The sequence below is a fragment of the Balaenoptera physalus genome, assembly GCF_965194825.1.
Source record: "Balaenoptera physalus genome assembly, chromosome: 15".
In the NCBI taxonomy this organism is placed as follows: domain Eukaryota; kingdom Metazoa; phylum Chordata; class Mammalia; order Artiodactyla; family Balaenopteridae; genus Balaenoptera; species Balaenoptera physalus.
In genome coordinates, this window is record NC_138894.1 from 58,512,394 (window position 1) to 58,534,362 (window position 21,969).

Sequence of the window (21,969 nt, forward strand, 5' to 3'; positions counted from 1 at the left end):
GTGCTACTAGAGCATAACAGATTCATTCATTCATTCTTTTAGTCAACAAGTATCTATGGCGTACTTAGTATATGACCCTTCTAGATGCAAAAAAGTGTCAGAAAAGAAAATAATAAGTTTCTGCCCTTGTGGGGGCTTTCGTGTTGGCAAGAGTAGATAGATAATAAATGGACGGACAAATAAGTATATAATATTTCAAGGTTGGTAAGTACAGGGTAAGAGGATAGAAAGTCAGGGTACAGGGTAGGATTTCTATTTTATATAAAGATGTCAGGGAAGACCTTCCAAGAAGCTGGCATTTGAGTACAGACGTGGAGGAGGTGAAGGAGAGAGCCTCAGGTGTAGCTGGAGAAAGAGCATTGTAAGTAGAGGAAACAGCATGTGGTAAGGCCCTGAGGCAGGAGTCCTCTTGGTTTTAGTCAAGGAACAGAAGGGGGACCAGTGTGGCTGGAGTTCAGTAAGCGGGTGGGTGCATGGAAGAGAATAAAGTTCTGAGAGGTAGCTGGGGGCCAGATTAGGTGGATCTTGGAGACTTCTGTGGGACTTTGGGAGCCACTGGAAAGTTCTGAGCAGAGGAGAACAGGATATGACTACATTTTAAAAGGATCACTCCGGCTGCTGAAGGGAGAATAGTCTTGGAGAGCAAAGTGGAATCAGGGCTGTCACAGAAAGATTGGTGAGGAAGCCATTGCTATAACTCAGGTGAGGGATGATGGGCAGTGATAGAGGTGGTGGGAGCTGATTGGATTCTGAAGCTGACAGGTCTTGATAGAGTGGATGTAGAGAAGAGCGAAGTCAAGACTTGAAGATTTTTGACTTGAGTTATAGAAAAAATGGAGCTGCTGTTTCTTGAGTGGGAAACGTTGTGGGAGAAGCAGGTTCTGGGAAAGATAAGGAGCTTGAATTCAGAAATGTTAAGTTTGAAATTCAGATGAAGCCTCCAAGTGGAGACTGAGGGGACAGCTGGCTACATGGGTCTGGAGTTCAGAGGAGAGATCTGGGCCAGAGAAATAACGCCATATACCATCAATGCACAGCTGATACTTAAAGCTGTGAAGCCAGATGAGATCTGTTTGGCAGAGAGAAGGGAAAATGTACTAGGATAGCACAGGATGGGTGCCATGAAACAGAGGAGGGGAGAGAAGGAAGAGCCAGAAAAGCAGAGAAGGAGGGGCCAGAGACACAGGTGAGAAACAAGAGAGGGCTCTCTCCAGCTGTGTCTCCAGAGAGTGCTTGCAGCAGACCCAGGGGCCAGAACAGAAACCCCACACATAGACACCAGTACTTGGAGAAATTCAGTGTACAGTAAAGGCAGCATTTCAAACCAGTAGGGGAAAAGGAATTATTCAATAAATGAAGTTGGGGAAAAAATGAAGTTGGATCAGGATAAGTTTCAAATGTGTCTAATATCGAAATGTACAAATAAATAAAAGTTAAAAACATACTAGAAGAAACCACAGGGAAAAGATTTTTGAATAATCCTTTGTTGGTGTAAGACAAAACCAGAAAAGCTCTAAAACAAAGACTCATAAATGTGCCTACATAATAATAAAAACTATACGAAAACCATCTTTAAAAAGTCAAGTGACAAGTTGGAAAAAATATTTACTACTCATTCAGGGCTAATTTCCATCATTGTAGAGGTCCTAAATAAAAATTAATAACAATAACAATAATAAAAGAACAATAACCAATAAAAACATGCATAAAGATTGTGCACCAACCACCCAAGGAAGGACAATACAGCTGGCTTCTGAGTCTCTCTGAAAGATGTTCAGACTCACTCACGATAAGAGAAATGCAAATTAAAACTACGTAAGAGAGACTTCCCTGGTGGTGCAGTGGTTAAGAATCTGCGTGCCGATGCAGGGGACACGGGTTCGAGCCCTGGTCTGGGAAGATCCCACATGCCGTGGAGCAACTAAGCCTGTGCGCCACAACTACTGAGCCTGCACTCTAGAGCTCACGAGCCACAATTACTGAGCCCACGTGCCACAACTACTGAAGCCTGTGCCCCTAGAACCCATGCTCCGCAACAAGAGAAGCCACTCCAATGAGAAGCCCGCACACTGCAATGAAGAGTAGCCCCTGTTCGCTGCAACTAGAGAAAGCCCGTTCGCAGCAATGAGGACCCAATGTAGCCAAAATTAAATAAATAAATTTATTAAAAAAAAAAAAACTACATAAGAGAACAGTTTTCATCAAATGAATTATTAAAAAAAAAAAAAAGTTTGATAAAACACTGATTTAGGGACACCATTCCCTGTGGTGGGAGTGTCTATAATCGGTAAGGCCAACATGGAGAGGGATATGGGTGATATTCATTACAATTAGGAATGCATAGGCTCTTTTTAAAAAAATATTTACTTGATTTTATTTTATTATTTTCTTTCTTTCTTTCTGCTGCGTAGGGTCTTAGTTGTGGCACATGGGCTCTTCGTTGCGGCATGTGGGATCTTTCACGGTGGTACTCTTCGTTGTGGCGTGCGGACTTCTCTCTAGTTGTGGCACACTGGCTCTCGAGCGCACGGGCTCAGTAGTTGTGGCGCGGGCTTAGTTGCCCCGTGGTATGTGGGATCTTGGTTCCCCAACCAGGGATCGAACCTGCATCCCCTGCATTGGAAGGCGGATTCTTAACCACTGGACCACCAGGGAAGTCCCTGTTTTGTTTTGTTTTATTTTAATTTTTTTCTTTTTTGGCTGCACCATGCAGCATGTGGGATCATAGTTCTCTGACCAGAGATTGAACCCGCAACCCCTGCATTGGGAGCACAGAGTCTTAACAAACTGGACCGCCAAGGAAGTTCCTGGACATTGTTTTGAGAAGTAGATTTTCCTACCTTGTTTGTGAGGAAAACTGAGGCTTACCAGAAACTTGACCGAGCATCATTGACCCCTCTCAGGGTCCCCAACTGCCTCCCACTGATTTCCTTTTCTGGCCATGCACCCCATTCTCAGGGGGCCCCAGCAGCCTTGTCTGTACCATGTGACTGTCCTCTGGCCTTAGCTGATTGATTGACCAGGAATGTGATACTGAAACCAAACTGGGTCAAACAGAATCTTGAGAGACATGAGACTTGAAATTAAAGAATGAGAGACACAAAGATAAGGAATCACTGAGGTCGAGACAGGTTAGTAGCTGCACTCTGGAGAAAGGCCACTGACTTCTACAGTTGAGTTGTGGTTGTCAGCCCTGCCATGTGATCCTTCCAACAAATTCCCCTTTTGGCTTAAGCTAGCCACAATCCGTTTCTATTGCTGCAACCAAAAGAGCCTTAATTAATAAGCAAGAATCAGAGGTGGGATTTGAATTTTAGACTCCAAAGTCCTGCTCTTTTCTACTATATGACACCATGACTCTTGGGAACCATCTAGTCACACTAACAAATATACATATCCACCGCTCTCTATTCTACAAAGGCTTTTAGTGGGATCATTCCAGGCCCAAATTACTCTGGCCATTCCCCTGGAAAGACCATGTGGAGAGGGCAAACCCCTGGGATGATACAGAGAGGCCCAGCCATCCCAGTGTGCCCGCTGAGATGTTCCTGCCAAGGCGCCAGACATGTGAATGAAACCATGTTGAATGTTTCAGCCCCAGCTGCCGTGTGACCATGGCCACTTTAAAAAAAAAAAAAAAAAAAAAAGTCTTTTCCCACTTAGCCTTATTCTGAATTAACATATGTGAACAACCTAGAGTGTGTCATCTGTATTTTTCTCCACTTACACGTAATCATATACCAGCATGTATAAATGCATCTATATGTATATATGCGGACACATTGGCACATAAATGTGTTATGACTTTACCAAAAAAAAAAAAAAACGAGATTGCATCATGCAAAAAAAAAAAAAAAGAGAGAGAGAGAGAGAGAGCCCCAAGCAAGACCAGGACAGGGGCCACCCCACTAAGCCTGAGACACCTCACCACACAGTGAGAAATAAGAAGATGGTTGTTTCAAGCTACTAGGTTTGAGGATGATTTGTTACGCAGCGATGGATAACTAAAATAGATGGCTTCTTTGGAAAGGTGGTGTGTAAGATGAGAACAAAAAGATTGAGGGGAGTGGAGCGGGGGACCCTGGGGGAAGGCCAGCCAAAGCAGAGGGATCAGGAAAGAGCCTGGTACATTTGAGGAGCTATAAGATGTCAGCGTGGCTCAAGTGCCTGGTGATGGAGAGGGTGGTACCAGATGAGGTGAGATGGGGAGGTGGGCCCTGATCACGCAGGGCCCTGCAGGCCTTAGAAGGAGCCTGGGCTTTATGCTAACTGCCTCGGACGCCACTGAAGTGTTTTAAGCTGGGGGACGACATGATCTGATGTGGAGTTTTCAGATGTCTCCCTGGGTGTTGTGTGGGAGGGTGGATTGATTAGAGGCAGGCGATGGGAAAGCAGGAAAGACCAGTTGGAATGCCTGTAGCAGTCCCTATGAGAGGCAGTGGAGGCCTGACTGAGGGTGGTAGAAATGAAGGTGGGAGAAGTAGAGGAGCTCAGTGCACATTTTGGAGGGAGAATAAACAGAACTCAGTGATGGATTGGATGTGGCGTATGAATGAGAAGGAAGTGCCAAAAATGACTCCCAGATCCCTGACTTGACAACTAGGCGGAGGCTGGTGCCATTTACCGAGATGGGGAAAACTGTGGGAGGACGAGATTTGGGTTAGGGGTGCCGATCAAGAGTTCGCTTTTGCACACTTTACGTTGGAAATGTCAGGGAGATATCAAGTGGAGATGTGTGTCAGCAGTTGAATATATAAGTTTACATTTTCGAAAAGTGATCTGGGCCAGGGATATACTTTTGGGAGTCATCAGCCTACAGATGACATTTAAAGCTCTAAGAAGAAGTGAGATTTCCTAGAGAGGGAGGGGGAGAGAGAGAAAAGCTCCAAGGGACAGGAAAACGCAGCAAAGAGCCTGACTGACAACTTAGGACTTCCCTTTGGAGTGCAGGAAGCAAGATCAAGATGTTTCTGCCTTGTAGCTGCTTGGATATTTGAAGACGGGGTGGTGTCCCCCGAGGACCCTCCTCTAGATGACATCCTCCAAGTTCCCTGTGTCTTTCCTGGGAAGGCATGCATGTAAGTCCATCACCAACTGTGCCATCCTCCTCTCAAAGTTCCTTTAACTGAGTGTAAATGTCCAGGTGAGACTGAGCAGCCCAGAGGGGAAAGAGACCAGCTGATCAATGTGAGAGACACTAAACAAAGAGCGACTAGGGGACAGCTGAGGACAGATGGGCCACTCAGGGTTGTTGCTGAGGGATTTTCCATTGATTTTCCCATCTGTGGGAAAGGGCTGGAGATTCAGAGAAAGCCCCATAAACAACGGAGTGAGCTCAGGCACTCTTACTGCCTGACAGCCTCAGTGGCAGAGAACTAGATTGTTTCCCTGGGCAAAAAATAAATAGTGGAAAACTTCTAACAAGACCATCAGCGGGCTGCTTGCCTGCTTGATAGCAAGACCTCAAGATGGATTGTTTGGGAAAAGCCAAAACCTATAAACACAGAGCAGAAAAGTTCTCCATCTTTTCCTCATTTACTCCACAAACTTTTTCATTGCTGAGATGCCAAAGCCCAAATAAATACACAAGCAGAGCAATTGTTCCAAGTCCTGGCTGGAACAGGAAGCCTGTATTCTCCACCAATGCTGTTCAGATTCACCATGTGAGTTTTCTGCTATGGTTACGACAATTTATAGATAAGGAACAATAAACATGTGTGTGCACACATGTGTACACACATGCATGCATGCACACACACACACACACACACACACACACACACACACACACACCACACACCATACCACACACACCCCCAGACTCCTGGATGTGGTGTTTGGAAACCTGTGCTCAGTATAACTTTGGCAAGAAAGTGTTCTTCATTCCTCACTTCCTTTCCTTTCTTCACAGCTACCCCATGTGGATGGAACCTTTGCAGGGACAGAGACCTGGTCTAATAACACTGCAAAGATTCCCCGGGAGAGGCCATCAGCACTATTGAGACCAGGGTTGATTTGTCTTTTAGATACTCCAATCTGAAGATGGAGGGAGACCAGAGAAAGACCAGACCATATGATGATCTTAGTGTTTTAAAGAAAGGCTTGGCCTTTCCTTGGGCTCAAGGGAGGGAGTATAAGGATAGTCTTTCTAGAGCAGCGCTTCTCATAGTGTGGTTCCACCACCCAGCAGCAGTATCACCTGGAAACTTGTTAGCAATGCAGATTCTTGGGCACCACTCCAGACCTCCTGAATCAGAGCCTCTGGGGGCGGGGCCTGGCGATCGGTTTAACAAGCCCCGCAGGGATTCTGGAGCACGCTCATGCTAGAGAAACTGCTCTAGCGGTGTGACTTTCTTACCAGTAATGAACTATATCTTCATGCTCTGTTAGGTGTTATGTGCATATAATTTTATGTTTGGGAAGCAAGGGGGAAACCTTATTTTTATAACACAAACTACAGGATATTTTGGAGGGACAAGAAGAGGGGACACAATGGCACATTAGAATCCCAGAGGTAGAGTTTTATGTTCACCAAAGTGGGGCAGGGCTAAGGTCATGAAACCCTGATTTAGAGAAAAGGAAGAAGGTCTCTCCACGGCAGGCCCTGAAGGCTCAGTTCCTGGGGGGTCCATGCAGTAGGGCCTGTGAGAGAAGGCCCAGAACTCCTTCCTGCCTCACAGGAAGGGCCTGGAACAGGATTTTCTTAAGGTCTGTTAGTTACCCAGCAGACCTTACGGGGGAGTAGTGTGCATGTGCATGTGCATACTCACCTGTGTGTGTGCACCTGTGTGTGTGCATGGGGGATGGGCAGGGGGAGAAACAAGAGGGTGTGGGAAACATCGGTCATCCCACTACCACCAGCAGCTCCCAACATCCAGCTTTCAGCCCCCGGGGTGGTGTGGTCTGCAATATACCAGAAACCCCAGAATACAACGGGGGTTGATTTCTAGTTTCCAGGGACTCCAAGGATGGTTCCCGAGCTACTTCCTCACTGGCAGTGGTTCCCAGATTCAGTACCCACGCCCCCTCCCCGCAGAGATCCTGATTCCATTGGCTTGGTGCAGGGCCAAGAAATCTGCATTTTAAACAAGCTCCTCCCACCAGGTAATTCTAATACAGGAGTTTGGCAGGCTGTACCTAGGATATTAACAGACATTTTTATTTGGGGAGATGGTAACGCTTGGGGGAAGGGAGGGGTGACACTGCAGAGCCAGGAAGGTAATATCCTCAGACATGGGAGTATCTGATGGGTTTCGTCATCCATTCAGTTACTAACTAGCAGTGAGACAGAAGGACAGCCTAGTGAGAACTGTCACTGCCAGACACAGAGTGGTATTCGTTTGGGCAGTACATGTCAGGTCGTTAGTTGATCCTGGGAATGCCTGGGGGTTGCCTAGCCAGCCTGTATCAGAGGCATGCTACCTGTTCTTTCTAGAAGGGAGGCCTCACAAGGCCAGGACAGCCAGATCTCTGGGTTGAGAAAGAAGCTTGGGGGAGTCAACAGTGGGAATGAAGCCTCTGAATGTCCACCAGAAGGTCAAAGAAGCATGTATGCAACATCGATGGAATGGACAGGTCCATGTAAAGGGGATTTGATCAATTTTGTCAAGCGTCTCTCCCAGACACCTGCAGGGCTCTCCAAGAGAGCCTTCTGTGATGACGGAAATGTTCCGTATCCGTGCTGTGCAATGAGGTGGCCACTAGCTACGTGTGGCTATGGAGAACTTGAAATGTGGCTAGTGCAACAGGAACTGATTTTTAAACTTTAATTTATGTAAATGTAGGTTTAAATACCTTCATATGACTGCCATATTGCATAGCGAGAATCTCCAACCAACCCTAGTGAAAATCTCAAATTATCATCTCAAGGCTGGGATGGAGGCAGCTCACCAAGGGGCCCCCCCTCAGTGAAATGGCGGCTTTTTCCTAACCCAGGGGAGATCTGGGTGTTTAGTACGCCAGGAGCTGTGGATGTGAAGCATCCTGTCTCCTTCCAGCTCTTCTCTGCTCTGAGAAGGAGGGTTGTCTCTGCTCTGAGATGTCTCCGTGTTATTTCACAGTAGCCACACCTGTTCCAGGGCTGTCAGCCTTGCCTGGCTCAAGGTATTCCATCTGCGGCTGGAATACGAGCTCAGCTCTGGAGCTGTGGAAGGAACGTGCAGGGGCAAACTGGGGGAAGGGATCTCGTGTCCCTTGCTTGGAGCAAGCCTCTCAATTGCTCCCTCACATGCTCTCCATTTCCCACTTAAAAGATAAAAAGGAAGACCGGACATAAAATAAAATAAAACTCGTCTAGATGATGACATTTTTAAAAGGCAAGTACATAGACACTGTGAACATCCAGTTGTGAAAAAAAAGATGAACTTTCAGCTTGCCTAACAAGGCCGCCCTAGTGGTCCATCAGGATCCCTGGGAATAAAAATCCCTCACACGGGCAGAATACTGGCCTTCAGCTACTTCAGATTCAGCCCTTCTCTGCCGAGGTTGCCAAAAGACTCCCAACTTCAGCTCCCACCCAGGCTGCCCACGGCAAGGCTAAAGCCTGTGACACTGGCCCTAAGCTCCAGACCCACCTGAGGCCAGGCATAGAGCAGAGGGTGGGCACAGACCTAAGTGAGGGAGAGGGGGCTGGGCTGGGCGGGGGTGAGGTTGTGACCTAGGAGGCCGCAGAACACAGAGTGGAGATAAAAAGGGGCACTAACTCTAGTACTCAGTATCAGGAAGATGGGGAAGGGCAGGAGGAGACTCTGATTCTGGCCTCCGGCTCCTTGAAAGTGGGTCCCGGAGGGAATTGTCTGTCCTCAGCTGGGGCGGTCCTGGCCCTTCTTGCAGGACATGGTGTCTGGAAATGCCACCCAGCAACGAGTAGCTTTTCAGGTGCTACCTTTCCAGCGTGAGGTCCTGGATGTTCTCAGAACATTAGAAGAGACCACCGCTCTGGTCAGAAGACCTCCGGTGTGGGCTAAGGGTCACACAGGGGAAGGGACTGAGAGCAAACTGAAACCTTGGGGAAGAACAGGCTGCTGTGAAGACAGTGACACAAGTCACTCCTCCCTCCCATCTTCACAGACCAGCCCCCACCGTCGCAAAGAGAGAACAGTCCCAAGGGGTCGCTCCAAAGGTACGAATGCTCCGGTTATGACCAGAAAAATGGCTGGCTGGCTCTAGCTCTTCCGGTCAGAAGTAGAGCCTCTGATGGTTTAAGGATAAAGAGCGGCAGAAGAACTGTGAACAGGGGCCAGTCAGTCACGTAGCTTTGCAAAGGTTGCTGATGAGGGATGACAAAGATCTCAAGCCCAAGGCCACGGCAAGAGGCCAAGCCTGGCATTTGGAATCACCAGCGCCTGTCTCCCCCCTCCTTCTCCTAGAGAGGCCGGGTGCTGGCAGGTCAGCGTCTCAGGGTGTGACTCATGTCTCCCTGCCTGGGATGCTGGCAGTCACCCTCAACCAACAGCCCGCCCTTGCAGGCCTGTTGGAGACAAGACTGCTCACCGCTTTTATTTATCCCCTGTTCCTCGACCACCTCTCCTCACCCCAACCCGTGACTAATGTGCTCCCACCGCCCCAGCAGGGCATGCTGGGAGGGCATCACCACCACTGCAATTATCTGGATCATTCAATCCCAAAAGAGTCTCCCCACTCTCCAGCATCAGTTTTGTTTTGAAACTGTGATTGTTTTGAACCCCAGTGATTTAGATGCGTGGTCTACACAGTGAGAATGAATCTTCAGTCACTGGTTTCCTCTGGTTGTGAAGGTTAGCTCCGACTGGCCAGGAATTCCTGCATGTTACCTATTTCACCATGGGGAGTAACTCAGAACCCCAGAATTGGTATAACGATTATTTTCAGCTGTAGACAGTTGAGATTCAACAGATGCAGAAAGAAGCCTTCTCAGAGCTTCCCCTATCTGACTAAAAGCAGAAATTTTGAGAAATCAGGACTGCCATAAATTCCCTCTTTGGGATGGGTCTGCTTCTAAGAGAGAGACCAAGAGCAAATATACCATAATTTAACAATCTATTAACTCTCTCTGGGGGAGTTCTGGCCCTGAAGAAGAGGTAAAGTCTACTCGTACCTGTATTGACAAACATTATCACAGATTCTCTTATCTCCCATTTATTCTCCTAAAAAGCCCATTTGTCTTTCCTAAAGAAGCCCATTTGTTCTCCCCATAAGAGCCTTTTCTCTCCCTTCCATTCTTCTACTAAATTAGGTATATAAACCCCCAATTCTAACCACCCTTTTGAGTTACTCAACACTGAGCACTTCCTCATGTATGCATGATGCATGTAAATAAAACATTTTCTTCCTGTTAATGTCTGTTGTCATTTTAATTAACAGGCTCTGGAAACTGAACCTATAAGGGTAGAGGAAAAGTTTTTCCTTCACTACATCACCATCCTCTCCTACCTCAGAAACATGGTTATTTTACAGCTAATGGGATTTCAGAAATGAGTTCATCCAGTGATACACATAAAAAGCATCAACATCTTTTAAAACTCAGACGGGTCCAGGCCGCAGAGATACCCACCAGGAAGACTAGTACTAGATGTAAGTGCCCGCTCACGTGCCTCACTTCCTCTCCTGCACACAGAAGGGCCTAACTCCCTGGACAGACATTCAAGGCTCTCTGAGTCTGTCCAACACCCTCCAGACCTGCCACCTATGTCCCTGAGCTCTCCTTTCAGCTTTTTGGTCAGACTGTTACTCCAGCCTGACATGCCCTCACCACTCCTCATGTCTCCTCCTCTTGGAAGCATCTCCATTTCCCACCCTGGTTCCCAGACTAGTTTACAGTGAGCCCTTCCTCCACCAAACCTTCTCTGCCTGCACCCAGGGCCAGTCGTGCCTGCCCGAGAGCTCGCACGGCACTGTGATGTTGACTTTGGGATTTAACAGGCTGTGGATTTGTCTATTTATTTTGGAATCTCCAGGAGGGCAGGGGCTCTTGCCCACAGAGGTTGCTGAATAAATGTGAGGCTGTGAGTTGACACTGCACCAGCTTCTCCCCGTGGACCACCCTCAGGGGAAACACACTGCACCTTCGGATGTTTGCTTTGGGAACTTTCCCACCTGAGCTCCTTTACAGATTAAACTGACATTTTCCATTTGTGTAAACATTCACAACAAGACAGAAAGGCCAGCCTGCTCTCCAAACAGACCAGAGAGGAACAGGGACTGGGTAAGTGCTGGGGGTCAGGGGAGGGGACCGTCCTGCACCCGGGATGACCAAGAGTATGTAGGAAGCATAGAAGAGGTAGTAAAAAAGGACTACTGGTGTCAGCCAACAACACAGGAAACATCAAAATTGTGATTTAAAAAAAACTCAGGGAGCCAATTCGGAGCCCAGCTTCTTCCTTCTGCCAGTTTCATCTGCAAGGACACAGCTGGCTGGAGACAGGTGGGGTTGCCAAGTGTGGACACCAGGAGGGCGGACACTGGCCTGCCAGCCCCTGACATCTCCTGCACACTAGAAAGGGCACTGCCCACCCAGCGAGGCTGCCCAGCTGGGAGGGCAGTCCTTGCCATCTGCCCACTCCCTAGGGGCACACGTACCTCTTTGCTGGTGGAGGGTTCAGCCCAGAGACCAGTCCTGCTGAGGTCTCTCTCACCAGGAGAGTAGGTGAGGCGGTGGCTGGGATCTGTAGCAGCTGCTGGCAACTCGGGGGTATGGGACAGGCAGTTCCCTGTAGGGACCTACAATCCAAAGTAAAGCAGCCATGACCAGGAGTTCAGGCAGTCCCAGGTGAACGATGGGGAGCAGCTGCGTGTTCACAACTACCTGTCTTCCACTCTCCTCACTGCTACAGTCAGCACAACTTACCTCTCTTTAAAACCCTGCCCTTTGCCTCAGGGCAGGCCCCTTTCCTTCTCCCCTGCTCCATCTCCCCGCCTCCCCTGACATACTTGTTTCCCCCTCACCCCTTGCACTGAATTTCTTTCAGTCCCCTATACAATCATTTCTGGGGCTCAGTGACTTTGCCCTTATTATTCCCTCTATTAGCAGTACCCTTTCCCTGATGTCTGGCAAACTCCTATGCATGCCTCAAGACTCATCTTAAATGTTACCTCTTTGGTGAAGCACTTCCCGACTCCACCATGCACTGTCTTGTCACTATTATGGTACTTATTGCATTGTTTGGTAGCTGTTTACATCTGTCTTGTTCCCTCTCACATCTAAATAATGAGGTCCTTGAAGCTAGGGGTTATTTCTTTAAATCCATTATGTACCACAGTGTCTAGTACATAGAGGTTGTCAAGAAATACTTGTTGAATGAATGAATAAATGTAAATTCTGCTTTCATCCTTCTATTCCCTGCTTCATGACCTTCAACGGTGCCCTCTTATCTGGAGACTAAATTCCTAGCAATTGAACTCACACACTTTCCATACACATCATGAAGTAATTACTCCCATGTTTGGCATTGTACAGAAACACAAAAATGCAAAAGTGTCTCCACCCTGAGTTCCAAGGAGTAAGAAAAGAGCCCAGATGAAACAATGAGGAAGGCAGTGGATGCCACTGGGACATTCCAGATGAAGTGCATTGCATCCAGCAGGGATGGATCCAAGACGGTCTCCTGGGGCATCAGGACACATGCGAGTAAGCCTCAAAGGGTAGGTAGATTTTATTTTATTTTAAAAATATTTATTTATTTTTGTCATACCTGGTCTTAGTTGTGGCATGCAGACTCTTAGTTGCGGCATGCAAACTTAGTTGTGGCATGCATGCAGGATCTAGTTCCCTGACCAGGGATCAAACCCGGGCCCCCTGCACTGGGAGCACGGAGTCTTACCCACTGGACCACCAGGGAAGTCCCGGGTAGGTAGAGTTTAACAGTTAGACATGGGCTGGGGGGCATGAGGGCCTGGGAAAAGGGCATTCCTTGTCCCACAGGCAAAAGTATTTAGGATACATTTGGGGGCTGTCTGGCTGAAGCAAAGGCCACGTGGAGGGAACAGGGCTTGTCCAGGGCATGGCTCTCATCAGCCCATCACGTGGGCTCCAGAAGGACTCATTCAGGGCTGGCTGCCCTCAGGGCTCCTGGGGGGCAGGTATTATCAGCACTCCAGCTGTCGCAGCCCCAGCAGAGGGCGAGGGAAAGGAGAAAGGTGGGAATGCTTTAGAGTTTCCTCACCTCTCCAACATTTCCTAAAGTCCATACCTAGTAGGAGCTTGGACCAAAGGGGCATCTCAATCCACCAGCCTCCAGCAAGGTAACCCACAGAACCTCTCCCACCCTCTCTCTCCTCAGTAGATGGGGACCTCTCAACCACAAGACACACAGATATTTCTTAGGCACTGTCTACTCGAAATGTAGCACGTGAAACACGGTGGGAAATAACCAAGGATAGAAGACACAGACCTCTAGTAATTAACCACATACAGGAGAAAGCACCCACAGAGCCAGGCCAAGCCAGGGAGCGGTGAGTATCAGGTGAAGACAGGAAGCAACCAATCTCAACTTTTCAGGGAGACCATATAAATTATTGTCCAGACCAGGCAAGCAAAAGGGGGAGCTATTAATAAATATGCTACAACATAGGCATGAGCAGGGACCATCCCAGGCCAACCATGATGGTGGTCATCCTACCCATTTGATTCTCAGGATTCCAAAATTTCCATCTCCAGACCTGTCCTTGGTCCTGAGCTCAAGACCTATAGTCAGTTGCCTGCTGGGCAATTCCATCTGGATATCCCACAGGCCACTCAACCACAATGTACCCAAACGGAAGTCAGCAGTTCCCCTCCTCCCCTACCCCTTACCGCTGGCTTTTCCCCCTTCTGCGCTCCCCACCTAGAGAAGCAGCACTGATCTCTACTCACATGTTCCAAACCAGACCCTGGAGTTGTCTGTCCTGGATTGCCTCACCAAACCCAGGCAGTCACCTCAAGAGCTATTGGTTCTCCTTCTGCCTGTAACTCTCAAGTCCATGTTCCTCATGGCAGCAGAGAGATCTTTTCTTTCTTTCTTTCTTTTTTTTTTTTTTTGGCTGCACTGCGCAGCATGCGGGATCTTAATTTCCTGACCAGGGATCGAACCCGTGCGCCTGCAGTGGAAGCACAGAGTCTTAACCACTGAACCACCAGAGAAGTTCCCAGAGAGATCTTTAAAATACACAAAACCTCAGTGGCTGCCCTTACACTTTGATACTTTTGGGTGGTAGGTGAGACCTTTTGGGTCCGTCCCCCTCGCCAGTGCTCATGTGTTCAGCTTTACCTCCACTTGCCATCCCACTCCCTGTCGGTCAGCTCTGTAGAAGCTCCATGCTGCCGCCCTCCAAGCCTTTGTTCATGCTGCTCTCTGCCTGGGGGGCCATTCTGCCTCTGGTTCTCCTCTGCCACCAGCTGGACTTCAGGTAGCACCAGCTGCACAAGCCACCTTGCTCATTAAGGACTGACCTTCCTGCTACTGCAGCCATTCATTCATTCACAGAAAACAGTGTCAGACGTTGGGGCGTTAGAAATGCATATAACAACATACAGAGATAAAGCAAATGTGGCGAAAATGCAATCAATCAATCCATCTAGGTGAAGGACTTGGGGTGCTGATTGTACCATTCTTGCAACTTTTCTGTGGGCTTTAAGTTTTTCAAAATAGAAAACTAGGTAAAAAAATGAATAGAATATGGGCCTGAATAGAAATTCATTCAAACCTAAGTTTACTGTGACCTGATTTGAGAGGGACCAGTATCCACTGAAATTCAGGCACAAGGTTTGCTGTTAAAGTTCCACATATATCAGTAAATTTGTTGTGTTTACATTTAAACATATACATGTTTAACTGGGGTGGGGGGGAGATTAGAAGAAAAAACAGATAAGTGGACAAAAGAAAAGAAAATTATCCATAATCTCAGCACCCAGAAATAACAATTATAACTATTTCAGAATATGCCTTCCTGGTAATTTTTGGGTGTAGATATATTTTTAGATACAAAATGGGTTATGCTACACACAGTTTTGTAACTCCTTCTTTTTACTCTGCAATATGTTACAAATGGCTTTTCATATTGATAAATACATTGGCAATTTAATAGCTGCACTGCTTTCCATGGAATAGGTGCCATATAATTTATGTAACCCCATGATCTTTCCCCTACACACATGAGCACGAGCCCCAGCTTCCTGATTCTGATACCTCCCATGACTCTAACCCAAAGAGGGGGTCAAAGTCAATGCTGGCCCTTTGTTTAGGGAGGTGATACGTTGCTATTTGGGCTTCAAAGGAAAAAATGAGTACTGACAGATTAGAATTAACTGGGAAAAGCTCCTCGTCTCAAATGCCACGAGCATTTTAATAAGTAGAGTTCAATCTTCCTGGCAGCTCTGCTCGGGGCGGCCGATAGAACTTCAGGCCACGCCTGGCAAGGGTGAAAGGAGCTAAAAATAGACCCAGAACTAAGCGTCGAGACTTTTCTGGATTCATAGGCATAAAGGCTGCCCCAGAAGGACTTGCTGCACCAACATTTTCCAACTGCTGCGTGTCATGGTGCCTGAAATTCCTAAGGGTTATGGTTTTCTAAAAGGCTCCTGTTGGAAAGTAGGCAGCTGTTCTGTGAGGAGGGTGGAGTGAGTCCCCATCAGGACCCAGTGGAGAAAGTCGGGGCTTTGGAGTCAAACAGAGTGGGGCTCAAGTTCCAGTTTTGCCCATCACCAGCTGTGTGACCTTGGGTCAAGTCCTCAACCTCTCTGAGTCTCTGTGTCCTCATCTACAACAAGGGGATAAAAGGCCACATCTGCCTGTTGTGAAGGTAGAATGGGATGGTACCTGGAACAGAGTTTAGGAGGCAAACAAATGCAGCTTATTGTTATTACTAAAGACTTGAATTTTTTCTCGGATTGGCCAGGTGCCATTTTAGGAGAGCTGAGTTTTCTCAGAGTTGGTGGTGAGCGTGAGAGAAGCGCATTAGAGTTCCCACTCATGATACACGGCCCAGGAGACAGGGCTGCACACCCAGGGCCACTGGGCACCCTTCAAGCAGGCTGGACACATGCTGGAATGGCACGGGGACCCCTCACTCTTTGCCACACCTATAGCACTCACAGATTTAACATTCAGGGCATCGAGTATCCTCCAGTTGATTCTGAAGATTCATGACCTGTGATAATTTCTGTTTGGCTGAGGCATTCATCTGGACCACATGGACTCAGGGAGCAAACGTGTCTTGTAGATTTCCCAGGAGTGGCCCCTAATGAGGCTTTGCAGCAGACATGACCCCAGCCCCTGACCCCAGGCCTGACCTCTGCCGAGATCCCAGTGGGGCTGGTCACGTAGGACCCACTCACCCTGATTGTGATCGCACCACATCCAGGGCCTCTGGGAGTGGAGCCATGAGTGGGACAGACTTGGGGAGGATGACTGATGGATGGGTCATGCTGGCACCACTGACTGGCAGGGCACAGACAATGTCACTGCTCTTTAAATGGTTGCTCTGGACTGAGGTGGCTTTCACCTCTGTCTTTGTTTCCTAGGGCTGCTGCAACAAAGCACCACAAACTGGGTGGCAGAAAACAACCAAGATGCACTGTCTCACAGCTGTGGAGGCCAGAAGTCTGAAACCAAGGTATTGACTGGGTCCTGCTCTCTCGGAAACCTGTCGGGGAGAATCCTTCCTTCTTCTTCTCGCTCCTGGGGTTTGCGGGCAGCCCTCGGCATTCCTTGGCTTGCAGATGCATCACTCCAGTCTCTGTCTCCATTGTCACATGAGGGTCTTCTGCCCAAGTGGCTCTGTCCTCTTCTTATAAGGACACAGGTCATATTGGATCAGGGGCCCACCCTACTCCAGTCTGACCTCATCTGAACTCATCACATCAGCAACAACCCTGTTTCCAAATAAGGTCACGTTCTGAGGTACTGGGGGTTAGGCCTTCAACATATCATTTTGGGGGGACACAAGTGAACCCATAATAACCTGTAAACCCATCTTGAGATGAGCATTCTCTCTTCAGTGCCTGAGCCCAGCTCAGAGCAACGTCAAACATCCTGTCCGCAGCCAGGAGGAGAGTGCTCAGGACAGGCCCTGGTGAACTCTGGCCCGTGCCCTGCACCTGTGTCAGAGGCACGTCGGAGGCGGGGGATGGAAAACAGACCCACTGAGATGGTGTAGACGGAGGCGTCGCCTTCCCTTCTCAGTGATCATCGTGACTCAAGTCCACCTTGTGTCCTGTAGTGCACCCAGGGTGCCAGGGGGGCCCCAAAGTCCCGGGCTCTGCCTTCTGGACACTTAACAGCCCCTGTAAAACAGGGAGTGAAGAAACAGAACAGAGAGAAGTGTCCCCCCGTCCCCTCCTGCTGGCTCAGATCATTACAGCCCAGGCAGGATATGTGGCCAGAGGAATGGCTTGAAGGGGTCTAAGACCCCATTTCCTGCCCCTGGGACACCCAGCTACCCCTGGGGGCCTGCCAGGGCAAGAGGCAGGCAGGGACTTCCTGATCCAGTCGCTCAGATAAATTTGAAAGGGGAAAGTGATGACAAAGCTCTTTGCACATTTCTTAATACATTTTAAAATCCTTAACAAAACAAACCTCAGGGCCTGAATAAATTGGCTCCTAGACGCTGGCCAAGGAACAGGCTGCTTGGAAAGAGTGGGGAGTTGGAGAGGGGATGGGTCAGTGAAAAGGGTGAACAAACAGCCTGTCCCCGCACCCAGCGCCAGGCAGCTTCCTAATGAGGTGCCTCTGTGGACAGTCTGGGAACCCAGAGCTCCCAGATCCCCCAGGCAGGCAGCGGGCGGCCTCCCTCCTCACCGCTCTGGTCCCCTTCTCCAGAAGCAGCACCGGGACAAAGGCTATCAGCAAATCCCCCCTGACGCCCCCTGAGAGGGAGCAGGACAACGGCTCAAGCCTGGCCTCCCACCTCACCTGCCCAGGAAGAGGCCGGCCTTGAAATCCCCCCAGGGAGGTGGGTCATCTCAGAGGCCACAGGGCAGCCGCTGGCACAGCCTGTTGGGAGCAGAGCTGGAGGAGGCCCTTGCCAAACCTCTCCAGGCTACAGTCTACCCTGTGGCAAATGACACCGGAGGGGTCAGGTCGGAATCTCCCTCCTGGTGGCAACGACCTCTCAAGGCTTTTTCCTCTCACTGATCTTCCCAACTCAGCAATGTCTTCTCTAACAGGCTTGGGGTGAGGGTGAGTCTTCTTTCTCTGAGGGCACCGTCCTCTGTGACTGACCCCAGCAGCGGTCAGACTAGTCTGGCTTTGTGTCTCCCGCTTCAGCCCCTGGTCTGCCCACTGGACACCAAGTGGGGACGCTTGATATGGACCCTGCAGCTCGGGGAGAAGGCAGGGCTGAAGATAGAAATGCCAGAGTTTGGGGGGTAGAATTTACAGACCAAGAAGTTCCTATCTAAGGTTTGGCCTCAGATAGGAACAGGGACGGGTCTCCCGTTGTGACAGGAGGGAGGGGAAGGTGGGCAATGGAGTGACTGGGAAGAGGTCAGTGAAGGAGTTTCCCCCTAATGGTTTGTTTTCTCCAGGAAGGATGAGGTGGAGTGGGAACATGGGTGTGAGGGCAGGCAGGACGGGGCTCCCCTAGGAAGCCGTGTGACGACGGCCGGCTGGTGTCCAGTGCACACGCGAGGTTTGGCGTCATAAAGAGAAAGCGGCCACGCAGCCCAGATACAAGCTCTTCTACAGCAGCTCTCAGCTTCTCCAGCACAGCGGGGAGGAGCTGGGGTTTAACAGAGGGGGAGGGAGGCAAGGAAGTTGAGGGTAATTGCAACAAAGGCTTGATAAGATGGACCAGGGACTCTAAGCTGGGTAAGGGAGGGTGTGGAGAATGGCAGGGTCAGCATGATGCCACCCTGGGCTCCAGGCCTATTGACAAGACTTCTTGGGACCACTGAGGATAGCGTGCCCCATCCAGGTGCAATAAACCAGTTCCTGGGGCTTCCCTGGTGGTGCAGTGGTTGAGAATCTGCCTGCCAATGCAGGGGCTACGGGTTCGAGCCCTGGTCTGGGAAGATCCCACATGCCGCGGAGCAACTAGGCCCGTGAGCCACAACTACTGAGCCCGCGCGTCTGGAGCCCGTGCTCCGCAACAAGAGAGGCCGCGATGGTGAGAGGCCCGCGCACCGCGATGAAGAGCGGTCCCCACTTGCCGCAACTGGAGAAGGCCCTCGTACAGAGGCGAAGACCCAACACAGCCAAAAATAAATAAATTAATTAATTTTTAAAAAAAATAAATAAATAAACCAGTTCCTCATCTGAGCACAGTCCAGCCCGTCCTCCGTGTTCCCCATCCTGGGATGAGGAGGGGACAGGTGAAAGCAGGCAATCACGTGTGTCATGATCAAAAGGAAGGTATTTTACAAGTTATCTGTGGCTAATAATGACAAAGTGAAGCTTGGGAATGATTTTCTTTTTATTGAGCCTATTGAAGGTTATCTCTATCAGGTCACTTTATCTCACTTACACCGGGCTAAACTTTTTCAGAGAAATGCCTAGAGTTACACCAGCATTGTAGATAGTGGGCAAAATCAACAGTGTAGCTTTTTATGCTGACCCGTGGTGAGCAGCATCTCAGGCAGCCACAGGGGCTTTCCTCCTTGTGAATGGCAGTGCTTTATGGATCTCTGTGCCCAGTAAACGGCTCACGTTTGCTATTCCAGCTGCAGACCTTTGTGGCACATGGAGTTGGGGCCACGCAAATTCATATTCAGAGGTTGCCATGGAGACCCCTGGACGTCCACCATCACCTCTTTTCCTCTTCTTCCGGAGTAGGAGCTACAGCCTGGAGCGGCTGGCCAGCTCACGCTGCTTGCCAGCCTCCCTGCGGGAGTGCACAGCCACGTGACTGAGTCGGAGAAACTTGTGTGCGTGATGTGTGCCACATCCCTGCCAGTGTCATTGGCAGACTGGGCCTCCTCTACATTCTCTTTCCAATTTCCACAAACTGGAGCACAGAGGAACCTGCAGCCTGGCTTCAGCCAAGGGCAAAGCCGAAGGGATGGCAAAGAAATGAGATGAAGAGAACCTGGGCCTCTGAGCACGGCCAAGCCACCCACCAACCAGGAAAGCTCTCTTCAGACTGTGTCTTAGGTCAGCTCACTTGGAACAGACGGTCCCGGAGGTGTACTAGGCTACAACCACTCAGGAACGGCACCAGCCAGGTGCAAGAGCAGAAGCTGAATTGCAGTGAAGTTGGACGAGGGTCCTCAGCTGGTCCATCGGGGAGCTCTGGATCTAGGATGGCCCTTCAGAGTTGTCCCAGATGGAGACAAAGGGGTGGGACCTGCGTTCTCCATATCTACCAGCCTTTTTGGGATGCAGGCTGCCTGCGCAAGGGCCATGACTTGGGTGAGGCAGCTCCTTTCGCCAAGGGCAATTCTCAGAGATGGACTCAGCTATGAGCCCTCAACAACTCCCCACCCAGCCCCCCAGCACTGGGGAGGTGGTACCTCAGTCTTAAAGGCGGGATCTGGGTGCTACCCTACAATATCCACTGCAGATTGTCACTAAGGGAGAAACTTCTATGTTCCTTAAGCCATGGCTTTATTGTTGGGTCTCTATTACAGCAGTCTCTCCTCACCCCCATCTAATAAAGCTCTCTGCTTGTTTACAAGTGCACATCCTGCCCTCAGCCAGAGAGGAACTCCCTGAGACACACACTAGGTCAGTGGTTTGCAAGGTGTGGTTCCCAGACCAGCATCACCCAGAAATTGTTTTAGCTGAAGATGTCATGTTTCATTCCAGACCTACTGAGTCAGGAACTCTGGGGATGGGGCCCAGCCATCTGTGTTTCAACAAGCTCCCTAATGCACATTGCAGATTTGAGAACCACTGCTCTAGGATTTCTTCCTTTAGACTCAGAGCACTAACCACCATGTAGAGCACATGGTGGCCTGGAATAGTCATTCCTTGAAGTCCTGGGGCTGTGCATTAAGGTGTTTAGGTCCCCACCCTTCCCCTCTGAGCTGGGGAAGGAGTGGGGGGCAGAGAGATCCTCACAGCTTTGGGGCCAGACTGATCTGGTTTCCAGTCCCAGCTGTGTCGGCTACTGGCTGACTGACCTTAGACAAATGGCTTGCTGGGCCTCAATTTCCTCATCTATACAATGGGGATAAGACCCATCCTGCCTAATTATTGTGAGACCAACAAGAGAGAACAACCTTAGTGTCTAACAGTGCCTGGCTTCTGGCACTCACTCCATAACTGTTAGCTCCGGGCCTTCAGTATCCTCCAGGGCCCACCTGCTTTGTTCCAATAAAGATTTCCAAGAGTAGGTCTAGAGCTCATTCGCAGGGGAAGGTAAATTACCAGTGACTAAAGTACTGTGACCCTCCCAGGGGAATTTGCATTTTAGCTGCAGTCCAAGGATCAAATTACAACTTTTTTTTTTTTTTTTTTTTTTTTAAATAATGGGTGGTGAGGAGGGGAGGCTTCCTTCCCAGCTCCTGAAATCACACTCCCTCGGGGCTCTCCTGGTATCCCTGGACTCATCCCTGATATGTCTGGACTCCTGGTATCCCTCCTTCAAAGGCCTTTGACCTTGAGGAGGCTCCATTCTAATAAAAGTGCCTGTTTTTACAGACAGCTGAGCAAAACAGCTGGGCTTCAAGTGGTGACGCTTGGAGTTGTCAAAGGAGCCCCAAGCGTCCCATTTGGATCAGAGTGCAGATCCTCTCCAGACCTGCTTCTTTCATTTGAAAGTTGAAAATCATCCCCAAGACATCTCATGGCCCAGATCTCAGGGTTCTCCAAGGTCAGCCTGACCCAAAGAGAAAGTAAGGAATTTCAGGGACACCAGGGAGATCTCCTGCCCCTAAAAACCCTCTCCAACCTGCTAGTCAGGAGCTGATAGCCCTTAACCCAGGGCCAAAACCGCCCACTCTGCAGTAGGAGAGCAGACACCTGAAGAAGGGCCAAGCAGCTGCCATTTGTATCAAAGATGAAGTGACTGACAGCAAGCCTCTCCTGAGAGCTCGTCATGGTAGGTGGAAGCTCTGGGCAGCTGAAGAGGGATTGT

General features: G+C 49.4%; 1 protein-coding gene across 5 annotated transcripts in view; it reads right to left on the bottom strand.

Annotated features, from left to right (window-relative positions):
- The window catches only part of LOC309644222 (uncharacterized protein), a 175,712-nt gene that overhangs the window by 78,031 nt on the left and 75,712 nt on the right, over positions 1-21,969 (bottom strand). For 2 of the 5 annotated variants that reach the window (XM_082427879.1, XM_082427880.1), the window contains exon 2: positions 11,557-11,697. The exons of 1 other annotated variant lie outside the window; for it this stretch is intronic. In XM_082427879.1, the coding sequence (XP_082284005.1) occupies positions 11,557-11,697 (141 nt within the window). Of the gene's footprint in view, positions 1-11,556; positions 11,698-17,095; positions 17,237-21,969 lie in introns of those variants that run through there. 2 more of the 5 variants (XR_014254298.1, XR_014254299.1) reach the window with 2 other exon arrangements.